Consider the following 23,198-nt stretch of genomic DNA (forward strand, 5'->3'; position numbering starts at 1 on the left):
TTCACCTGCTTTGGGCATGAAATCATGCATATAGATCTCCAAGTCCAGTCTTGTAAACAGCATGATCATGGGAGAGGAAAAGAAGCCCGTATCTTGTATGTGTGTGAGGAGTCTATTGTGCAAAGTTAAGTGTCAAGCTTCCTTGAACACGTTACCATGTATATATATACTGTTGAAAAAGGCAAATTTTCAACGAATCACGGTTTCGTAAGGCATTCGCCTGTTTCGTTGGTGCAGTGGTAGCATGCCCTCTTAGGGTTTTCATTACGCGAAAACTTTGGGGGTGGTCCTCGGTTCAATCCCGGGACGAGACCCGTTACTTTTTGGCTTCTTTCTTTGGATGTACTTTGCAGTTCGCGGATTCTGCAAGAAGAAAAGAATAGCTATGTATGGAGGGCTGCTTCATCGATAATGTATCTACAGAGTAATATCTGCGATAGATATAACATGGACCGTTGTCCAAAAATAGAAATTACTTCCGCGATTTCATACTGACGAAGGCTAATTCTCGTCCTCCTGTTGAGTTGAGGTGGTCACCCCTTCAATGGCTGAGATTAGCTTATCCCCGCTAGTGGTTCGGTCTGGCAATTCAAATTCCAGAGTAATCCGCCTTCCAGAATCTGCACTTTGTCTGAAAGATCTGAGAGCTATCCCTTTAGATGTTTTGAAGGTTATCTCACCATCCTCACCATCATCGTCATCATCATGCAATATGATGGTGATCTGATCATTCGAAGCAGAACTTCTTCTAGACCTTTCAGATCTTTGCGAAACTCTGCTTGTGTTATCCAAACTACCGATAGAAGTACCGTCTGATCGATTTGTGGGCAACCGAATGAGGCTAAGATGTGTATTACTTGAAGTTTCTGCTACTTGATTTCTCATCGGATTTCTTGACGAGGCTCTGCTTGAAGCGGACTTCGGAGACATGCTAGCTTGACACTCGCCACGTGAGATATCTCTTCGAGATTGATTGTTGTTGTTATCTGGACGTGGAGGTCGACCTCCACGCCCTCTAGAAAAGTCTTCTCTGCTGAAGAGCTGGGAATGCGAGAATCCCTGACGTGGCGAAGGTAACGGCGACGAAGGAATACTTCCGTCTTTGGTGAAATCGATGATATCCTCTCCTGTACCAAAATCTCCTCTGCGTCTGCGTGAGGACGATCTTGAGGTTTCTCTGCTTCTTTGATGTGACACAGTGATTCTGTCAATATCTGAAGCTGCGTCCAATCTGACTGGATCATATGATACAGGTGCCAATTGAGGAGATTCACTCGCGACTAAGTAAGGTGTGGCTGTGTAACCCGGAGGTGGATAGTAGGCAGTCACAGGTAGCATGCTGGGTGCTTGGAAGTTGGCAGATATCCTACGGGCTGAGAATATCGTGGCTGAGGTGAGGTGTGCCTTGGCTGTGAGCTTTGTGAGTGCTGCATATGTTGCGGGTTGACATAAAGGTGTGGTGCCGAGACTCGGTTTGTCTCTCCGTATCTTGAATCATAGCTGGTCATGCCATCATGGAACATGTAATATCGCGTCGGGTCATTCTGAACTGGTATCTCTCTTGAAAAGTTCGTATATGCATGATGATTTTGTTCTGGATCACGAATATGTGTTTCGCAATACTCGGGTCCAGAACTGACGTTAGACTCATCTTGAAGAGTTCTTGTTGGTCGCTTGTCGATTTCAGGCTGGTTGATTATGTCTTCACCTTGAAACGATCTGATCCTAGAAGGTTCATGTGCGGTCAGAAGTTGTGAGTTGGCTGTAAGTTGTGTGTGCAATCGGGTCTCGTAGTGTGTGATTTCGCTTCTGTATGAGCGGTGTGATCAAGATCCATGATGAGCGATTACTGGGTGAGGGTATTCAGTGGCAAGTCCATGTGGAGCACAGTGAAGCCCGATATCATATATTATACGATAGGTGTCTTTTATACTCTTCAACCGGCTAAGCCAGGGAAATAGTACAGTAAATAGGTAACCGATCGGATCTTGTTCACCACGAAGACCGCTTAAGAAAGGTTGACTGGATGTATCATCTCCTTTCGCTAAAAATGATCACTGATTCAACCTTTCACATCTAGAAGGCTAAATGTACAATAGATCATCCAATTTGCTCATGCCTGCCAAGCTAGTGAGCGAAGTCTTTGGGTAAAGTGCGTATGACGTATAACTTGTCGAAAGACATGTAGAAAGATGGAGCAATACGTGGAAAGAAGGCGCTCTATACACGTAGTCAAAGGGAGCGATGTGAAAGCAAATTGACATACGGCACTGTACCTTGTACGAGAAACTAACGTGCCCAGGGTGTTCTTCAAATCCAAGAAAGGGAAGTCCATCGGTATCGCTGACCTGCTCCACAGTCTCACCGAGGTGGACTTCGAATAATGTGAATGCAAAATGGTCTCAGTAGCGTCTTAAGCACAGTAAGTTGCTGCTGTTTGTACACATCTATAGACCTTTCAATGGATCTTCTCAAGATTTTATCGAAGCGAGATATTGACTCTTGTTTAAAATGAGTCAGAGAAGTTGATAAGAGAAATTTGGGCAGAGTGAAGTTTGCAACTGCAGACAAGTTGGTGATCTCATAAGTATACATAATCTAGGTACTCTAAGGTAGTGAAACAATCAATCACCACCGGCCTCACAGATATAGGCGTCGTACTAATAGCTACTCATAACGTTGCCCCCTTGAACGTTCATTAGGATCAATAACAGGTATGATGATATCGGTGATATCTGTGTCTGTGTCGTTTCTGCTTGCACTCGATTTGTATTCGAGGACGACAGCACCCCCTGAATTTGGAATGCGTTTTACAGATTTCAATGCTGTTCCTGCAGGTGACTCTACTTCCAATAAATCACAACCTTTTCTTGTCAATTTGATTTCCATTCGCTCTTCAGGGGATAATTCTCGGCCCCCTAATACTGCTGACAAATCAACATGTCTGGTACTGTTGTCAGCATTTGATGTCGCTCTACTTCTTGTTCTGATAGAAAATTCTCCGTCGTATTGTCTATTTGGCGAGCCTGATGTAGAGCGAGGTCTGGAACGATTATCTGGCCTTGATCTCAACCGAGAGGACATATCTGGAGAATTGTTGATCGCTGTATCATTTTGAGCCAGTGTAAAGTCAGAACTGGTGTATGCATTGTACTCATCATAATTAATATCGGACATTGTTGCGATGGCTCTTCTCTCTTCTTCAGTGAACATAATATCGGAGTCATCTTCCGCATGAGCAAAGGCCCCTTCATTATCCCTTGATGATGAAGATCGAGTCCTGGAACGGCCACGTGAATGAGGTCTAGAAGAGCTGAAATGGTTGGAGGAGGGATAGTTCATTGTTGGGGATGTTGTTGTTAATGAGGTTTTCAATGTTTTCGAAGCGAGTGCAAGTGATGAGTGTTGAGGGATCGGAATGCTACTAAAAGAATGCACATAAAGAGCGATTTATATGCTCGAGTATCGATAATGTGTTACGCGAGCATACGAGTCATTGTCTCTTCAATCGCATGTGAGTCAGGTAATACCGTCATGAGTTACCGTCTTCGAACAAGCAAATTTCAAGGACCGATTTGCATGTTTTCCCATGACTTCGCTAAGCGTCATATACTAAGCAAGCTTGAACAGGTTTCAGGTGTGTAGGAAGGCCTGTCACAAATCGAAGCGAATAAAGTTAAGAAAGTCAGGGTTTAAAGTTTGCCCGAAAGAAGCGGGTCTTCTGACTCTAAGAATCCCGAATTTGCAAAATTGTTGAACTCCTGCGAAGGTCATGTAGTCAGACTACCTTTCATAGATATTTATTGAGAAAACTGCATGGCTAAGATTCCAGTAAACGATCAATGACGCTAGGTTCTATCGGTATATTGTTGCTTTTCAAGTAATCGTCCGACCAGAATTTACTTTGATGACGGGATCCAGAATCACACCTTTGTAAATTGGATATCAGCTCATCAGTTATCACCACCTTTCACTGACTGTAAAGGGTGCGGCGGAAAATACTCACAATATGGTTGCTATTCTACTACCCTTGCTTAATGTCTTCGCCAACCTCACACAAGCCACAAGGTTACAAGCACTAGATGATCCAAGATATAGTCCGTCATGCGCTACCAGATAACGTGACATTGCCACTGCTTCAGCATCCGATATGCTGTAGATACGTTGATTAGCTGACAGAATTCTTGCAGTATGTTAAGGCGAACATACCGATAAGCATCATCTATAGCGTCCGAGCCCAACGAAAAGTTTTGCGTTATCTACAAACACTATCAGCACTCCTATAATGTTAATCATTCGAGCTACAACGTACCCGATTAATTCCTATATGTGATTGTCAGCACGAGAATTCGTTTTGTTGAGGGACCAGGGGAACTCACCGATTCCCTCTACTACTGTATCAACCTGATGCCGTCTCTTCTTTCCTTCACGCTCTTTGAGGTCGAACATAACATTGTACTTGACCTTATTGTATAGACCGGATCCTGACCAAGAGAGAGATTAGCTTTCGTACCGTGACAGAAGCAAAGATAATTCACCTTCTGGATCAGATAAAACAATTTTGAGATCCGGTAAAGCTTGCCGTAAGAACATCCCTGTACCAGCTATAGTACCACCTGTACCTGCACCACTGACGAAAGCATCTAAGTTCCCACTGGTTTGACGTAAGATTTCTGGTCCAGTCCCTTTATAATGTGCATAGAAATTCGATTCATTCTCAAATTGATCGGCGAAAAATCCTCTTGGTTTCGTCTCTAAAGCGGGTCTCAGTATTTCTGGTAGTTGGATTGAAGGGACTAAAGATTCTGATGAATTCAATTCGTGATTGACTTCAGATCCTTCTGCTTTGGTAGACACTACCACTTCAGGATCGGATTTTGGTGGATCTACCAGGGTTGTATTGCCGAATTCTAATGCTCTTTTCCGTGCCAAGTTCTGCATTAACATAAGATTAGTCAAACACATTTTCGAACCAACGCGATTAATATGACTGACGTACCACGAACTGTGTTTTTCAAGATGCGAATCAGCTTTTGTAATCGTAATTTACCGCAAATTGGACTGACCTGCTTTTCATCCACTATACTAGCTGGTCTAACCCGTTCAACCGTTGCTCCAAGCTTTTCTAGTACCTGCACTTTCTCAATTGCCACATCATCTGGCATGATGATGCAACATTCATACCCTCTACAGCGTTTTTTGTCAGCTCATCGGCTCTCCAATTTTGGCTGAATTGCACTTACTTTGCTCTGCCGACTGTTGCCAAAGATATACCGGTACTTCCCACTGTTCCCTCGAATAAAATTGAACCAGTATGAGGATGCAGTAACCCTTGCGCCTCGGCGTCCTCGATGACTATTCTATACCAGTAAGATATCGCGAAATGTCATCGTGTGAAACCAACTCACTCTTCAAAGCTACTCTATCTTTCACAGAACCTCCCGGATTCAAGTACTAGACTCTTCATAAGCGTTGGATCACCAATATGATTCGGTGAACTTACTTCGGCTTTACCCTACACACTCAGCCAGATCAGCGATGTACCGATGTGAATCCATATGTACCCACCAGTATCTCGACTCCCAACGCATCACTTAGAGAATTTATCCTTATCAATGGAGTATTCCCTGTTTTCTAATCAGCATCCTCGAAGATCGGATAAAACGCCCTACTAATTTAATTGCTCACCTATCAACCCTATTACACCATCTACAATTTCATCGCTTCTAATTTCTATAGGTCTAGGAGGTATCTTTCCGATAGCTTTCTTCTTCCTCCAATTCTGAAATACTATAGCGGATGATGCTGAGGACAATGACACTGTTATACCTATTAGCAAACCCCAAGCTAAATCTCGGGTAAATTTGTTAGGAAACCGTATTCGTTCCCAAAATCTTGATGGCAGATGAGGAAGGAAGTCCGCATATCCCATATTAAGTAACTAATAAGGGGGAATTTAGCCAAGCTAGTGATCGATGTTGTATAGTTGAGTATCATAGAAATGCATAATATCGAGAATAGCAGACTACAGAAGAATTGTTTTTCGGCAGGTGATTTTCTGACGTGCTTTAAGCTCTAGGTACAAAAGTCAAAGTGGAGGTGAATCAATGTTGATTGTTGATTGATACGTGTCATCGTTATCTTTCTTTCAGCGATTATTCCATCATTTCACGCTTACGACAGGCTTTAGCTAGTAGAGATACACTATAGAGGCTCTTCCTATTGAACGTTATACCTGGAACCGTAGACTCTGATAATGCCAAATCCACCAATAATCAATGAACCTCCATTCGCAACAGCCGGACCCTCTTCTCTGCCTTCTTCTCCGCGACCCGAATCCCCTAATTTAGACTCAGCAAAACCTCTTCGTCGGCGAGGATCACATGGTATATTGACCAAGCTGATAGCTCCTGGAAGGTCGAGGAGTACTTCTAATGCATCACAAGTAAGTATCAATCAAGAGGATAGCAGTGGAACAAGCGGAAGAACAACGCCAGAACTGAGACGTAGAGCTGGTAAAGGTGAGTCTGCAGTGAATAGATGTGACCCCTATATAGCAAGGTCGGTTCTCTTAAACATAACTGACCAATTGAATATGCAGCCGCTACGGCTTCTCTACTCGCCAGTGATGCCAAGTACAAGAAATACACACAATTGGTAGACAAGAGTTTACAAGCATTTGATAGCGTCAATGAATGGGCGGATTTCATATCGTTTCTTTCGAGATTGCTCAAGGTATATCGTCTGACTTAGCTTATGGAGGAGACCGCTGCTTCGCTAACCGAAATAGTTTATTCACAGACTCTACAATCACCTTCTCCGCCTTATCCTGAAATACCTAGGAAGCTTATGGTTTCGAAGCGTTTAGCCCAATGTTTGAATCCTGCTCTACCTGCTGGAGTGCATCAAAGAGCTTTAGATGTATATGCCCATATTTTCAGCGTGATAGGGGTGAGTGTAATTTCAGATGATTCCGTGAAAACAATCAAGGCTGATTCATCATGACTTCCAGACTGAAGGCCTTAAGCGAGATCTGTTGATATGGTCTTCAGGATTATTCCCTTTCTTTCAATATGCTACAACCTCCGTCCGACCAATTCTGATTAATATATACGAATCATATTATCTTCCTTTAGAAGCAGATTTGAGGCCGGCCACAAAAGCCTTAGTGTTAGCTTTATTACCTGGCATGGAGGAGGAAACAGGCGATTTCTTCGACAAGGTAAGCTCGTGATAAGTGGTTTCAATATCCGCTGAGTATAGTATTTCTCATTTGTAGATACTATATCTTCTCGACAAAATATCACAAGCGGTGTCACCTTCATTCTTCCTCAAAAATATATTCCTTATCATGATCTCTTCCCCTCAGTCTCGTCTTTCTACACTGAATTATCTTTCTCGAAGATTAATCAAACCCCCGGAAGACGATGACCAAGATATTGGATTGGTTATTAGGGGTGTCTCATCTGTATTGACCGATGAAAATATCCTTGTCAGGAGATATGGTCTGGATTTGCTGTTGAGATTGTTAAAGCTTGATGAATCCCTTTTCAAGTAAGTAAGACATCTCTAAATAAATATAGCATGAACACACTAACAAGCAATATAGGAACGCTGACCGTAAGGATCAAGAAATATTGATCCGTGCGGCTAGTAGCGTTGTCCTTCAAAGAGAATTATCACTAAGTCGGCGAGTGTATACTTGGCTTCTGGGTGTAGGAGAAACTTCGACAGAGCAGATAGCATACTTCAGGCAAAACGGACTGGACATACTTGCTGTAACTTTGCAAGTACGTAGGAATCTTTATCTCGCTCGGCGTTCTGGCTAATCAGTCATCGTAGAATGACATGAACAATCTCGGCCAATCAATAGATTTAGTAGATGCTCAAAAACCGTTCAAAATTTTCCTTTCTTTACTGGATAAATGGGAAGTGGGTTCTGCATTATCTGAAAGATTGGCAATTCCAGCTTTGCAAGCCATCAAGAACGCTACTTCGCATTCACCAGAGATTTGGTCAGAGGAAGTGAGTATAATCATGCGCAGTGTCCATCTTCTGTTAGCTGACTGCCAGAACAGGTGATCGGGACTGCTCTTGCTGTCTACGAAGCGATTGAGCCTGTGGTGATCTGGAAACTTATATACGCCTCGGTCCAGGAGGAGTTAGATGCGAAGCATTCTAATGTGAGTCTAAATATATTTGAATATAAGCTGATATGCAGGCTATTGCTTTCCTACAATGGCTTTTGTCTTCGGTACATCAACACGATGAAGAGGTCACGTCGACGCACATCCCAGTGTTGCTTGACTCGGTTCTCCATTATGTAAATGTAAGTCGATCCACTACTTTGGCATCCAGTAAGGCTAACAGATCCAGCAGTCAGACCTTCTCACTGCCGAAGCTTCGTTGGAAGCGTTGAAGCTAGCAAGGTCCTTGTCTCGTCTGATACCCCTTGACGTTCTCGCCAAAGCCTCCCCAACATCCATTTCGGACGAAACCAAGGGATCGGTAACAGATGTACTATATGGCCCTAATGGAGAGGCACAAGCAGTTGCTGAACAGATAAGAACGATGGTGTTACCAAGACTCACAACCACGGCTTTCGAGATATGTCAAAGATCCCTTGCAGAACGATCAGCACAACCGGACAGCATCTTGACTACTGTCGACATAGTGTCAACACTGATAGAACAGGAAGTACCAGCATTGTCTGTTGTGGATGGTCGAAAGTGGCTCACCAGCATTATTGAAGCTCTCCCAAAGGTATGTTTACTTAGTGATGGAAAGAGCTAAATGATTCTAGGTATCCTCATTCACGGTAGTAGAGTCTCTAGTGACTGTCGCACTTAAATCATCTCGGTGTTCGGCCTTCAACCCTCCTGTTACGATCACTTCCGATCAAACCATGTCAGCTATTCTTGATTCCGTGAGTCTTCCTTGTGTCGTACAAAGCTGAAATCATCAGTTATTCCGATATCTTCGCCCCGATGCTACACCCTATCACGCCCGAGCCGTCGAGCTCCTCTGGGAGTATAATCAATTAGCCGAATTACATACACTTGAAAAGGTTATTGCGCGAAGAATGGCGGACATACCATTTAACGGTGCTGCCTTTGATGCATTTGGAGTTCTATGGCGATTGACTGGTGAGCTCTCCGTGATAAGCTGCTTGACGAAGTTATCGGAAAGCTTAAATTCACTATAGACGATGCAATGCTACCTGGAGAAATCTTTCATACACCCATCAGCATCGTCTTTGATGCTCTTCGGTCGGCCGATCCCGATATTCAACGTCAAGCTGAAACATGGATGCGTCTCAACCTGCGATCCTATTTCCGCGTCCTTGATCCTATCATCAGTCGTCTACTTGATCCAGTCATCCGTTACAATGGCGGACTTTACGCTTCCCCTGTGGATTTGAACGTAATTCGTCATCAAATCGACAGCGTTTCAATTTTATTCAAATTTGGTGGACAAGGGTTGAGTAAAGCTTGCCTATCTACAGGAATTCGTCAATCGGTACATCCTACCCTCGTTTCCAGGATCGAAGCTGCGTTCCCCAATATGAATTTGTATTTAGAAGTCATGGTTTCCTTATTGATCAGGTAGGTGAGATGTTGAGAACACCCGAAAATACTGATTATCAAGCAGGTTCACGGAAACTGAGGGCTCACCTCGAATGCGAAAAGCTTCCCCTTTGATAATACGATTGCAAAACTCCGCTATCGAACTCCTTCAAACCATTGTTTCTCGAGGCGATGTTTCACCTCAACAGATCACCGAATTACAAAACGCACTTGTCAACAAACTCTCGTCCGCAGTTCAACTCCGACAGCTGACATTACAAAGCAAAATGCTCCATCTCCTTCACTCTGCTATCAGTGCTTCATCCGCCAAGAAATTAAACAATCACCGCCGGTCTCCCTCACTCACCGAAAAAGCCCCTCAGCCTTTTTTGGAAGGTGACTTCTATGAAAGATTGGTGGATCTGATAGTTGAGGCTGTGTCATCACAACGGAATCTACCGGTCTTACAGCATTGGGTCGATTTCATATTGATGACGATGCCGCAACTCTCGCCAGAGAATGGCTTATTACAGACCCTCTCGGAATGTTTCTCTCAGCAATTACGGTACTTAGCAATACATATAGATAGTGTGTATATCAGGTCTACTGGTTCTGTGACGGACGAAAAGCTATTGGTTACAGATGCTGAAGTAGTGATGATATTGAATGCGTTGGAGAGAGTTGTGATCTTGCTGACTGCGGGTCCTGGTGTCAAACCCGAAGATCTTAGTAAGCAGGGAGAAGGTGAAAAGGGGCTGTTAGGTTTGATGTCAGGTGTATTCACTGTTGAGGCACCTGCTTTTGATATTGTGAGTTCTCAAGGTACCTATATATCACATAGCTGATACTTGCCTCGAAAGGCGAAAACTGAATATCCAAGATATTTGGATGATGCCGTTCATGCACTGTTAGTCGCTTGGACAATCACCAAACCTTCTGCCTCATCAACACCAAGCTCATCGCAAACGCAAACATACGAAAAAATCCGATCTCGGGTGAAGAAAGTGTTGGAGAAGGCGTTCAAAGTGCAGCCTTTAGGTGTGATTACTAGTTGCATCCATGTTTGGGCAACCAATTCGAGCGAAATTACCGTGAGTTATTGCTTTACCATGCTTTATCAGTGGACATATGCTGATCTGATGCGCTTAACAGGATAGCGCCATCTTCGACTGCTTAGACGCTCTTACTCCTAGTGCTCAGCGATTGGTGGAGATAATTTGCGAGGCCGTTTCTGGTAAATCTGGTAGAAATTCTGCAGAGCTCAAGTACGTGTTATCAAACCATTTTCGATGATACAACATGCAATATGCTGATAAACAATGATTTTGTGTAGAGCGGATCCAGCCTATCTCGCGTTTTTGGAAGCCTACATATCTCGATTAGAAGCTCCTATAGCAGTTCAAGTATGGAGTACAACTTTCACTTTCGCCAAGGATGTCATCAGTTCCATGAGTACTAGCTCTGCCAGAGCTCAGTTATTCTTACTTTTTAAGTGAGTCAAGGATATCATGTATACGAACTGTACTGAATATTTCCGATAGATGCTTGACTGCTTTGACACTTACCGTTTCTAGAACAAGCGCTTTAGAAGACAGAAGATTGAGGCGAGACTTGCAAGATACATATTCTAAAGCTTTAGATTTGACTGTCACAAACGCCAATAAGGTAGCCGAAGCTGGATTGTGGTCCCGTTTGTCCCCAGGATCGCCCAAAGTTGATGAAGTGGAGAAAGTCAATATAGAACATGGATTAGAACAGGTGCGTCCAGCTCCATATTCCCTCACCTGATGGTACAAGCTGATACACAAATAGATACAAAGTTTCCTCGCCACCTCCGTCGTACCGAATCTGCGGGCATTGCTTATAGATTCCGATAAAGTCAATGCTGCATGTAGTGGAATGATGATCACTATAGTTACTCCGGCTATAAGACGACAAAAGTAAGTCCTCTCTGCGCACATAACTACATGTCGAGACTATACTTTGGACAGGAGCTAACTCACTTGACCTGTTTCAGTGTGAATCCAAGTGTCCTTCAGCTCTTATTTGAGATTACCAAAATTCCTTCAGCATTGAAAACGTGGCGAGTGCAGATAAGTGATATCTTCAACGATTCCCGATTCTTTAAGAATATATCTGAGGAAGATATAGGATATTGGAAACCCTTAATATGTGGATTGATGGATTCTGATAAAGAGAGATTTGTGGAACTACTTGGTATGTTTAATTTGTTTCCGTTTGTGCAAACCACAGAAGTTTTTACACTGAATCTGGTCAATAGGTAAAATCACCTCCGCGTCTTCAGCGAATATATTCTCTAATCGTGATCAGGAGATGTTGGTCAAATCACTCAACTTGAGAAGATTAAGTTTCATTCTATTAGCTGCCGAGATGAATCATCATCTCGTACAATTGCCTGCTATCCAGGAGAAGTTGGTAGAAATGCTTAGAAGCAGTCAGGTATCTCCTCAAGTACATAGTGAAGTAACTATCACCACCGACTTCAGACTTATTTATCGAATAGATGGACTGGTGAACTGACAATGTTTATTATTAGGTTTACCTCTGTTTAAGAGTTCTGATGTGCCGTATATCTCCACAACATCTCACCAATTTCTGGCCTGTCATTTTATCGGAACTGGTAGGTTGCCTTTCGGCGTATCCAGCCTGAGGAAGAAGGCTGATGCCCGATTATAGCTGCGTATCTTTGAGCTGACGATGGATGAACTACCTGAAGATGATTCTGACGGCTTACAACTTGTCCTTGCCGCTTGTAAATTCCTTGATTTACTACTTGTAATACAGTCTGAAGACTTTCAAGTGTGAGTCCAATTCTTTCACATGTATTTAATCATCATGTTTACTGATATAACCTATCGTTCAGACATCAATGGATGTTCGTAACCGATACTACAGATGCTGTTTATCCTGTGGAGAATTATAGTCCAGAAGCAATAATGGACTGTTTAGCCAATATATTGGCTGATGATCAAAGAGGTCGCAATATGGGTGCTGGTCAATCAGGAGTATGTGTTGTGTTTCGATCATGTCAAATTATACATGTAGCTTACCAATGGTTATGATGTAGAACGATCAATCACTCAATCTATCAGAACAGACTGAAGATCAACCCCGAAAACCAAGATTATCCTCATTTAAAAAAATTCATAGTATATATCAATTGCAAACTTTTTTCTCTCGAGCAAGTATCGACACTTTTGAAGGGGTATTTGGAGGTATGGGAGTTGATTGGGAAGCTGTTGAAGAGGGATTGAACAAGGAGATTTTCGATATTTGAGTAATCCCACTAGATGAGAATATTGAAGTGGTTCATACTGTGTAATGATTGAATATGTTGAACTACTCATATCGTTGTAGAAACGAGCAATCACATGCATCTTTTTGTTCGTATGACAGAAGTGATCGAGATACCAAGGATTGGGTCAAATAATCATGATATAGTAGTCCAGATTGATAGCGGAACCAAACCAAGCACAAGCTTTCTAGCCAGAAATTCAAGTATGACGTCGTGTCGTTGAGGAGAATTCCTTCTCAGTACGAGTTCGATCGTTATGCTCGTTACCGTTTGTGGGTCAACGTTATCAAACGGAGACCCGTCACCGTAAATCATACTCACATGGATCCAGGTGATGGGTCTAGAAACTAATGGGAATCAAGCTAACGCAGAATAACGTATCGGCGGTTCGATTGGATTGTCGGTGTTGCTTATTTTTGCTCTTTTTGGCGAGATAGCCTTGCCTTAACCAGTTGAAGATAATTTACAGTAGAGCCTAATTTATTACATCTTTATGACCTCATGAGGTATCTCCATGGCGAAGTCAAACATAGGTTTGGCGGGAAATGGGTTGAAGATGGAGAATATCGGTACTGCATCAGCGAAAAACTATCACTTTTAGGATCATAAACGTTTTAACAGTTTTACAGATCACTTTATATCCACTTTAACTCGGTCTATATCTCTGCTGAAGGGCACTGCAAGAAAGTGTCACGTAAGGAGGTCTTACATGTGATGAAAAATCGTTAGTGGTGTACCTCATTACTCATCTTCGGAGACCATAATGACGAATGGTGGCTTATACCGTGTAAGGGTGTACTGTACGTGGTTTTCATTTCGCTTAAACGGATCAAGTGTATTTAAAACACCCTATTTCCAGGTTGAATTAAACGATTAAACGATGATGGTCAGTAACGAGTTACAAGCTTGTTTAGTCAGCTTACATACTTAATTTCGTTTATCCCTCGATGAGGAAGCAATTCGGCTTTGTGACATTTGCTGTTTGGAAAGATGTAAGAGGCTTGGTATTTTGACGGAATCAATTATACGAGAATGTCTCGACATGTACGGTTGTGTCGGCGGGCGGTGAATAAGAATGTTTCAGTTGACCACCTATGAATTTCTTGAATCAACGATGCCGCCGGTAAATGCTTCAAGATCTAGACCAGCAGGTATCAAGTTGTGAATCTGTGGAGCTTGCATGAACCTTGGCTAAGGTATAAAAGTACGTATCGCAAAGCCCGTTCATAGGCGTTTATGCTGTATTTATCGTCTTACTCCTATGGTCAAGAACGTAAGAAGAGATGTATCGAGAATAGAATGATCGGGAGCCGGGAATTGGGATTGACACATTTGAATTTACACAACCCGGCTCCATTAACCTTTAGTCAATTGCCACGACGAAGAGTGCAAAGAGGGGAAAAAAACATCATGGTGCGGTATCAAGATGCGGAAGTCCAGTCTTGTTCCTTAGCCACATTTACGTAAGTCATTGGAACTCGAGAAACAAAACAAGCTTAATCTTTTTTCGTTTCCAGCAGTATTTCCACGTTTTTTCCTCGGTGGTCAGATTGAAATCGGTCACCGTTTGTACATACGGAAACCGTAATTATCACCGAGTACTTTCTGCTGATTACCTCTGCGTCCCATTTTATGAGTCATTATAAGGTTAGTGGAGTGTCCGAGTAAGGTGTATCACTCATTGCAAGTAGTAAATGTTGACCTCACACCTCCGGCAAGGTCAGATCTTTATATAGTTACTGTAGAGTAGTGGGTATTTGGTTTATAGCTGTTCAAAGTATTTACCCAATGTCGACCACGGCCGTATAGGAAAAAAGGAGCTATCGAAGTCATAGCCGGAGATTTGATTGTAAAGGTATTTATACTAACGGCCGCCGGCTTGTGGGCTTGTGATTATTTATGACGGTAGATCTTTGGGCATGACTTAGTAGGGGGTTTCCAAAGCATATAAGGATTGTATCGGGGTTATATCACAGGAGTAGCATACCTCGCGATGACTGTTTTGGGACCCGATCGGGGGGCGATTGCGAACGTCTCAAAGGCATTCTGTAAGGTGTGCTACGGTATTGTAATAATAATACAGTTATTACAGTATGAGGGCTATTGCAGGATTAGCTATGACGACGAATGAAAGAATGAAGAGGGAACAAGCATAACTTTTTTACGCTCACTTGTACCGGTACTACAAAAGTTTTAACGCATCACCAAGTCCGGTGTATGACATTTTCAATATTTGGTAAACATGACCGCACAGTCGAAATATTTACGCTTAAAATAAAGGTAAAGGTTTTATCATTTTGATACCGTTCCTATCTCATACCTGAGGATATATATTTGTCCAAATACATTCACAGGATCAAAGGTATGACATTTGGTTTTAGATAAACAAATCCCGCAAAATTGCAAGATTTGATAATTAACATGAGGCTACGGGCATCAAGACCGACCATTTTTTCAATCTCTACAGTGAGAATAACAATGGCGTCCGTATTACTAAACATTTTTTTTTGTATGTTCGGTTTTGTGGTTCTAAACGACCTTTTTACTGTCTAGGCCGTCATAAAAGGATGAACGATGATGATGATGATACACTGAGAATCCAAAAAAAAAAGCTTCCATACCTTTTTCATCATGCGTTTCACAAATAAAAGATGACCGAAGGAATTTGGATCATCTCTGGGATATATAAATATATACATACAGTATCAGATGAGGTTCAGCCAAGACTTTTGTTTCCCCCTTTTACAATTTTTCTTAACAAGATTTGCCCTCTGCTTTGCCTATCAGATTAAACCATAACATTCCGATACAACATATATATACTTTTGAACACAACATTCCATTACTGCGTACCTATTATCCACGATCACCAAACAATTTTCATCGAAACTTTAAATTTTCAGTTTGATCGACAAAGCCTCAACTCATTCAAGTATATACCTTGTGAACGCGTCTATCCTACCTTACAAGGAAATTATCATCAAACTCCTTAACGACTTGCACATTTACCTTCAAGCCCTTCGGCCCATTCTTACCCAAAACATAAAACTCGGGTTCGGGCCCCTATTAGCTATTTACCTTTTATCAGTATAATTCTGCTCAAAGCGGGTATACATTATCAACACCGTGTTACATATCATCACTATAACCACAACACAAGACTTAGCCTTAGCTTAGCTTTGTCTATTTGTTTATCAATCAGCCAAGACTTTTTTCTTCATCCCCTGGTTACCGATACCGAAACCGAAGATCACTTTTTAATACGCCTCCACGCCTCCACAACACCACAAAGAACAATCTTATAAAATAACCTTTTCCCACACTATTTTCATCATACCCAACCTTCTCATCATTTATTTTGGGAATTTCTTCCACGTTTGTATATATACTATACTTTTACTTGTTGAAAGTAGAATCTGTTAGTTCTGTATAAACAAACCAATTCAACTTAAGGTTTTTCCCATATAAAAGATACGGTCGGTCAAAACGCTTCCACCCGCGGTCATCCCAAAATACCCTATAAATAACGCGGAACCGAAGCCATATATTTCTGTATATATATAAATAAATAAATACCAAGATCCAAAAAGTCACCCTCGACTTCTTCCAAATTGTTAGATCTCCTTGACACAAGCGAATTATATGCTTTTGTGATTCAAAACATCAAACTTGAAACGATTATTATCAATCAAATACACATCGGAGGTTAAAAATCCAAAATAAGATACTCTTCTACTTTCGCACACCGCATTTTCGCTTATTCAGCCAGTCACCAAATCTCGGTCATCGATACCCTACGTACGAGAAAATTGAAATCATAAATCTCCATCTCCGCCGGTAATCACCATACGCCTTTTTCTTCAAGATCTATATACTCTTGATAAGCATAGAGATAAATATATAGTATTGCATAGAATTATCTCCAAACTTTTTTCTCATAACTATTACTCTCAAAATATCTTCATCAAATCAAAATGAATACCACTGCAACGATGAATCCTATACCATTAGTTGATGAAAAGCCAAATGTTATGGTGAGTACATTCATAAACAACATTCCTTTGATGCATGTCTCATTTTGTATCATTACCGGGTCCCGAAAGTTGTAATCTTTGCTGACTCAAATGTTCCGATATCAACCTGTTTTATAGGCAGCTACATGGAGTGGTCCACATTGGGGATCTTACTTGTATCAAAACTTCCTACTTGCATCTGGAGGTGAACCTACACCTACGTTAGATTGGCTCAATGCCAATTCTACATCTACATCTCAACATCAATCTCAAGCTCAACAATTGTTGAATGGTGTTAACATGAATAACAACAATATGATGAATATGAATATACATTCGGCTGGTGATTACTTCGGTCTCCCGGCAACTGCTAATACTTCCGGAACCGAATGGGCGGACAACGCCGCACCGGCCATCATCAATATCAAGACCGAGGTTGACCGAGATGTATATCCATCTCAAGAACAATTGAAACAACAATTGCAACAACAACAACAGCGTCAAGCTCAACAACAGCAACAACAACAACAGCAGCAGCAACAAGCACAAGCTGGACCATCAAGTTTTTACCCTCAATTCTACTTTCCTTCTTCAGGTGGAATCAATACTTCTTTATTAACTCAAAATAACAGCAACAATGGATATTCGCCACAATCAACAGTTGATTCTGTTTTCCCATTATCATCAACATCAATATCTCATCGAACATCAACTGATTCAGTACATATAGTTGATAACACATTAACAAGATCACCTTCACCTGTATCATCTTTAGTTGTCAGTCCACATGAATCACCTGTACATATACATAGTAGACCACCAATCAGTATTAAGATAAAAGGTAGACCCAAGAGAGGTGGTAAAAAAAGATCACATTCCATATTATCTGATTCGGATTCCGCTTCGCATCATTCACATGATGATCATGATCACGAACATGAACCTGAAGTACCTGAAGGTGTTGAAAGAGATGGTATGATTTGGGGTATGAAAGTTGAAGATTATCGTGCTTTATCAGCAAGGGAAAGAAAGAGGGTTAGAAATAGAATCTCTGCAAGAACTTTTAGAGCTAAAAGAAAGGAACATCTTACTTCACTTGAACATGACTTGGGTACAAAAGATCTTCAAATCAAATTAGCCAATGAAGAAGCTGTCAGATTGAGAAAAGAAGTTGCTGAGCGTGAGTTTTACTTATCTCTTAATATCTCTTCAAGTATCATTTACTGATCAAATCTTTTTTGACATTTCTAGTCAAACGAAAATTAGCCAAATATGAAAATAAATATTAGATTCGATGATATAACGATGTACTATTATTAAATGTTGTATATGGTTTAGTTTCACGTTTTCAGTGAACCAAAGAAAAGAATATAGAAACCTTTTTTTCCTCCTTCATCATTTTATCACGATCTGAAACCTAGATTCTGATTAATGTGTATAAATAGATATGAAATTGTTGAAATCGTATATGTAGCTACTTCATCATCACATGGTAAAGCGAAGAAGATAGTCAGAAGTAAATTCAATTGAATGACGTGAAGTAAGAAGGAATATCATATTATGTACTTGTATGATTAGTAGCCATATGCATGAATATAGAAAGATTCTTCACAGTCACCTTTCTGTCTATGATTCTTTTTGACTTATTTATAGGCAAACATCATGTGGAAAGCGAATATATCTTATGAAATGATATGAATGACTGAATTTGACTAATAGAGTAGTAAATCTTTTCGGCTACGTCTATTTCCCGTCTCTACTCCATTTATAAGTTTCTATCCACTGCTTTTCTATATCACCTCTCGGTAAAACTATAAAGCTCAACAAACCATCTCTAAGAACGATACCATCTTTCTTTATGTTATCTTCAGGTTTTTCATCTCTTTTTGCTTTTTTGATGATTTCTCTTAAAGTTAATTCTTTACCAACTTTTAATAATCTTTTTTGTTCAGTTTCAACATAAATAACTAAATTATCTGTATGATATTGTTTATTTTGATCCCATTCTGCCCAGGGTATTTCAATAGAGTTTTTATTATTAGATGGAAACATTTGTAGTAATTGATCTTGGAAAGAAGTATTTTCTTGAAAATGAGTTATAAAATCTGATTGATTATATTGTGGATATAACAAAAATACAGGGAATATTAAAGGTGTTTCTTCATTTAATGTGGTATCATCATACTCAGTTGGATCAAAATGTAATTGATTCGGATTATCTGGTGGTGAATTAGTTTTTAATTGAATTAAACCTCTTTGATTAATTGCTTTATTCAATGTTAAATTTATGAATTTCTCTCTTTGAATTCTTTTTATTCTATCTTCATCTTTTTTAATTCCATTTTCGACTTTTTCTTGTAGATTATCCCATAATGATAAATCTTCACCTTTGATTGAATCTTGATTTTCTTTTAATTCTTTTTTAGCTCTTTGAATAACATCTAAAGATTCTTTCCATCTTTCTAAAGCAATTAAACTATTTGTTGCTCTATACATTGATTTTATTAATGGTTTATCCTTTTCTAAATTTGGTTGAGAGTTATATAAAGCTATTATAGTTGCTGTATCTTTAAGTACTGATCGATGATTTTTTAATAATAAATTACATTGTGCTCGATTATTTAATAATGTAATTTTCAATTTTAGATCTTTTGGATTTGATTCTATACCTGATGTATATGCTTTGATAGCTTCAGAATATGATTTTTGTAAATGTAATTCGTTTCCGTGGTTTTTGAAATTTGTTGCTACCTCTAATAACAGAAACAGAGATATATAAAAATTAAATTCAAGATAGATTAGTAACGATAAAGTACATCGCATATTGACCGATGGCTCCGTATTTGATCCGATGTAGAATATTCGCAAGAATCCTGTATAACTCACCATCACCTTCACCTTCAAAAACCAAAGTTCTTAAAGCTTCTAAAACATCATTTGTTTCACCATCTTTCGGAGTTTCTTTCATGAAAATAGGTGTAGATTCCAATAAAGCTTCAAAATCTTTATACCCATATTCCTTTTTCTTAACTGGTCCTATACTTCCATCATTATTGGTCGATGATGAAGATGCTGTAGCTGTTTGGTACGATGATAGTAATGCGTCCAGTGGATCTTGTGTGGTACTGGATGGTTGGTTAGACATTTTTGGGAGATATCAAAAATCTGAATGCCTGAATCGGTTTGGTAAAAGTTGAGAAGCGATATACCCTATCAAGTTTGTTTTTCTTTTCCTCTTGGATCGCGTTGAGTGACACTTATTGATCAAAATTGCAAAAGAATGATGGTTATATTTTGTTGTATAGAAGTTGATGGACGTTAAGAGAAAAACCATAACTACGAGAACATCAATTTTTTCCGGTCAACCTCCACTTGCGCTTAGACAGCAGCTCAGCGCGATATTCACAATGTTCAGATGCATGATTTTGTACTCATACTGTATGACTCGTATATGCATAGATATGGATATAACATTCGTACAAATTTTATGTATATGTTTATTGATATGGTAATCATTCAACGGATCCTCACTTCATCCTAACTATCCCGTCTCTGACCTTATATCGACAACTGTCACTTCCGGCTTTTCAATATCTACCCTTCTCTTCCAGGCGTAGATGACCGACTCTAGTATGAAATAGTCCTTGCCTGTGATGAACAAGCAACCTCTATTCTTTCTCTTGTTCCCCCTATTTAGTCTTCTTGGTTTCCTTCTTCTCACCAGGCTTACCAACATCCTCTACCATACCTTCGTTGACTTGACCATACTCGTTAACTCGAGAATAATCAACTCGGTAAATCCATCTTTGATAGATAAGAATAAGGAAGACAACATCATCTCTGTAAAAGAAAGAGGAGGTCAGAATTATGAGCCAGAATACAGAGTCGCTAGCTCAGCTTACCGGAAACATGCTAATCTATGTAACCAAGGCATTCTAATACAGAAAGCGAAGAAATCATCAACAACAGTAGATACTATAAGGAAATGTTAGCTAATCCCCATTTCAACGACAACCTTTGGGTAGCTTACGAGTTTTGTACATCATAGCCTTCATACTGTCACAGATACCATTAGCAAAATGCCTCATAATTTGGAAAGCAAAAAAACTCACGGCATGTGAGCGACACTCTTAAGCTTATAGTTAATGATCAATTGGGGAACAAGTTGGACGAAACCGAACATATAAATAGCTTGAGCAAGGGTTGAAACAATAAAAGAGTACCATCCTCGGTGAGTGCTATAGATGCGCGATAGGTTAGCTACAGTTTTTATCTATCCTGAGTATCCTTGATTGCGGAACTTAACCTACTGGTAAAGCACTAGAAGGAAGAGTCGTTAGCGAAAAAAATGGGAATAGCGTTACAATCAAAATAACTTACGAGAATAACCAGTGTAACCTGCTAAAAGAGGGATAGCAGCGTAAGAGACGAGTCTGAAAGCCAAAGCGTCATATTCTTGGGTTTTCTTCTCATCTTCAGATAGTTCTCGTTTATCTATCATATGATATTTTGCGTCAATATCCGCGCACTATAAGGTAACATCTGACAATCCTGACTTACCTTCGAAATGTACACTGTAAGCGAAAATTGTATTAGGATTAGGTCTGACACGAACATTGGTGACTGCATAATATCAAGCGTTAGCAGTGAGCCTTATATACCAGTACCATCTAGCTCACCCTTGGTGATCTTCCAAGCTTCAATCAAAAGACCACTGTAACGAAACGATCAGCTTTCTATCATGATGAATTTCACAAAACAAATAAAGCTGAAAACTCACATTCCTTGACCGAAAAGAATCATGAAAGAAGTTTCTTCTGAACTATCCTGAAGATAGAGTAAAATAACTAATTGTACAAAACAATTTGTTAAAATTGTATTTAAAGAAACACCAACTAAATCTTTATCTTTTTTTCTCCAATGTGAAACATCTGATGAGAAAGCTAAAAATTCAAATACAGTATGTAAGATAGTTACTATAGCTGTTGTAATTAACAACCATGGAGAAGTTTCAATTAAAGTTCTTTTGATTTCATCAAATTCTGCCCCTCCACCTGCACCACCTTGTTGAGATTGAGCTTGTTCAAAAGAAGCTGTCATTGAACTGAAAATATTAAATTTCATTGATGATATTGCTGAATATGTAATATGTAAAGGTAATGTCTTTGTCGTTTCATTGATAGTATATAATGATTCTTTCATTATCCAAAAATCATTTGGAAATACAGGTGGAGGATAAACTTGTTTTCCTTTTTCATTAGGTGAATCATAAAATTGATAAAATGGTTGAGCAACTGGTGATAATTGTGATGAACTGACTTCACCACCTGATGAAACTATTGTTAGAGTTAAATTGTTACACCAATGAGAAACGATTGGTGGTGGACCAGAAACTTCATTAGAATCTTCAATTTCTTCTTCAACTTCATCTTTATTACCAATAAGTTTTTTCTCTTTTCTTACTCTTCTTTTAGCAAAGAATCGAGTGAGTTCTGTGAGATTTTAAGAGTGATATAAGCAATGATAGAAGTAATGTGAGTTTAATAGTATGAAAGAAGATCATATCAACGCACGTTTCCTAAAAGCTGATACATTTCCTGGTCCTTTTCCTTTTGGTGATCCACCACCTTTAACTAGAATAACATCCATATACCAACTTCCATTATGAGCCCAAACAGTTTCCGGAACATCAAGAATCAAATCTGCTTCTCGTTCATCTTTCCATTCACCATAAGTTAATCCATCCCATTGAACGAGTGGATGATCAAGATCAATATCATTACCTGATGCTGAAGTCGATGTGTATAAAAGCATTGAAAGAGGTGTACCGAGATCCCATGCTGGTACAGCATATTGAGGAGCTTGAGGTGTGGTAGAAACGACAGGTGTAGTGGCTGCATTATCAGGAACTCCAGATTCAGCTGCTGGAGGGGTAGGTACAGATAATTTGTTATTGCCCATTCCCATCTATACGTGCTTGTCAGCTAATGGCCTCTTTGGAATATCCCTGATAGCTCACATATTGCATACCATATTTCATGACTGTTTGGGAGTGAAAATTGCTATAAGCTACGTGACAGCTGTCCATATGATTCATATGACTTACCAGCTTGAGCGACGAAGAACATGGCCATTGAACGACCGATAGCCCATAATTTATCATTTCCACCCCCTTCTTGTGGAGCTGCTCCAGCAGGTCTAGCGGCAGGTGTTGCTGCTCTTCCTGCCATGATGATGTGTGAGTGGTTTGACAAAGGTTCAAGCACTCATAATAATAAGAGATGAAGAGAGAGCAAGAAAAGA

At 40.1% G+C, this 23,198-nt stretch overlaps 7 protein-coding genes across 7 annotated transcripts; 2 read left to right on the forward strand and 5 right to left on the reverse strand.

The window, feature by feature from the left end:
* Positions 1 to 501: 501 nt before the first annotated feature.
* On the reverse strand, positions 502 to 1,338 carry L201_002627 (uncharacterized protein; the record flags this gene model as incomplete). The annotated part of the gene is made up of 1 exon (XM_066218401.1): positions 502 to 1,338. One exon carries the CDS (start codon positions 1,336 to 1,338, stop codon positions 502 to 504), a length of 837 nt encoding a protein of 278 aa, XP_066074498.1.
* A 1,329-nt stretch (positions 1,339 to 2,667) lies between these two features.
* On the reverse strand, positions 2,668 to 3,342 carry L201_002628 (uncharacterized protein; the record flags this gene model as incomplete). Its single annotated transcript, XM_066218402.1, has 1 exon — positions 2,668 to 3,342. The coding sequence occupies one exon, from the start codon at positions 3,340 to 3,342 to the stop codon at positions 2,668 to 2,670; it is 675 nt and encodes a 224-aa protein (XP_066074499.1).
* A 478-nt stretch (positions 3,343 to 3,820) lies between these two features.
* L201_002629 (uncharacterized protein) lies at positions 3,821 to 5,932 on the reverse strand (the record flags this gene model as incomplete). Its single annotated transcript, XM_066218403.1, has 12 exons — positions 3,821 to 3,929; positions 4,007 to 4,153; positions 4,210 to 4,259; positions 4,313 to 4,323; positions 4,380 to 4,484; positions 4,539 to 4,935; positions 5,067 to 5,187; positions 5,244 to 5,355; positions 5,409 to 5,454; positions 5,504 to 5,515; positions 5,569 to 5,627; positions 5,689 to 5,932. 12 exons carry the CDS (start codon positions 5,930 to 5,932, stop codon positions 3,821 to 3,823), a joined length of 1,413 nt encoding a protein of 470 aa, XP_066074500.1.
* A 324-nt stretch (positions 5,933 to 6,256) lies between these two features.
* Positions 6,257 to 12,864, forward strand: L201_002630 (uncharacterized protein; the record flags this gene model as incomplete). The annotated part of the gene is made up of 24 exons (XM_066218404.1): positions 6,257 to 6,521; positions 6,602 to 6,735; positions 6,802 to 6,951; positions 7,013 to 7,222; positions 7,280 to 7,554; positions 7,610 to 7,790; positions 7,843 to 8,025; positions 8,079 to 8,123; positions 8,222 to 8,329; positions 8,380 to 8,763; positions 8,966 to 9,146; positions 9,206 to 9,605; positions 9,652 to 10,375; positions 10,427 to 10,657; positions 10,719 to 10,831; positions 10,900 to 11,058; positions 11,108 to 11,324; positions 11,379 to 11,506; positions 11,584 to 11,783; positions 11,848 to 12,050; positions 12,124 to 12,207; positions 12,264 to 12,388; positions 12,451 to 12,592; positions 12,655 to 12,864. 24 exons carry the CDS (start codon positions 6,257 to 6,259, stop codon positions 12,862 to 12,864), a joined length of 5,052 nt encoding a protein of 1,683 aa, XP_066074501.1.
* Positions 12,865 to 16,856: 3,992 nt separating this feature from the next.
* Positions 16,857 to 18,184, forward strand: L201_002631 (uncharacterized protein; the record flags this gene model as incomplete). Its single annotated transcript, XM_066218405.1, has 3 exons — positions 16,857 to 16,916; positions 17,034 to 18,075; positions 18,147 to 18,184. 3 exons carry the CDS (start codon positions 16,857 to 16,859, stop codon positions 18,182 to 18,184), a joined length of 1,140 nt encoding a protein of 379 aa, XP_066074502.1.
* Positions 18,185 to 18,638: 454 nt separating this feature from the next.
* Positions 18,639 to 20,040, reverse strand: L201_002632 (uncharacterized protein; the record flags this gene model as incomplete). The annotated part of the gene is made up of 2 exons (XM_066218406.1): positions 18,639 to 19,648; positions 19,782 to 20,040. The coding sequence occupies 2 exons, from the start codon at positions 20,038 to 20,040 to the stop codon at positions 18,639 to 18,641; spliced, it is 1,269 nt and encodes a 422-aa protein (XP_066074503.1).
* A 544-nt stretch (positions 20,041 to 20,584) lies between these two features.
* L201_002633 (uncharacterized protein) lies at positions 20,585 to 23,125 on the reverse strand (the record flags this gene model as incomplete). Its single annotated transcript, XM_066218407.1, has 11 exons — positions 20,585 to 20,735; positions 20,798 to 20,870; positions 20,926 to 20,951; positions 21,008 to 21,155; positions 21,276 to 21,389; positions 21,456 to 21,518; positions 21,575 to 21,609; positions 21,676 to 22,387; positions 22,469 to 22,862; positions 22,915 to 22,937; positions 23,002 to 23,125. 11 exons carry the CDS (start codon positions 23,123 to 23,125, stop codon positions 20,585 to 20,587), a joined length of 1,863 nt encoding a protein of 620 aa, XP_066074504.1.
* Between the last annotated feature and the right edge of the window lie 73 nt (positions 23,126 to 23,198).

Source organism: Kwoniella dendrophila, chromosome 3, assembly GCF_036810415.1.
Source record: "Kwoniella dendrophila CBS 6074 chromosome 3, complete sequence".
Lineage (NCBI taxonomy): Eukaryota > Fungi > Basidiomycota > Tremellomycetes > Tremellales > Cryptococcaceae > Kwoniella > Kwoniella dendrophila.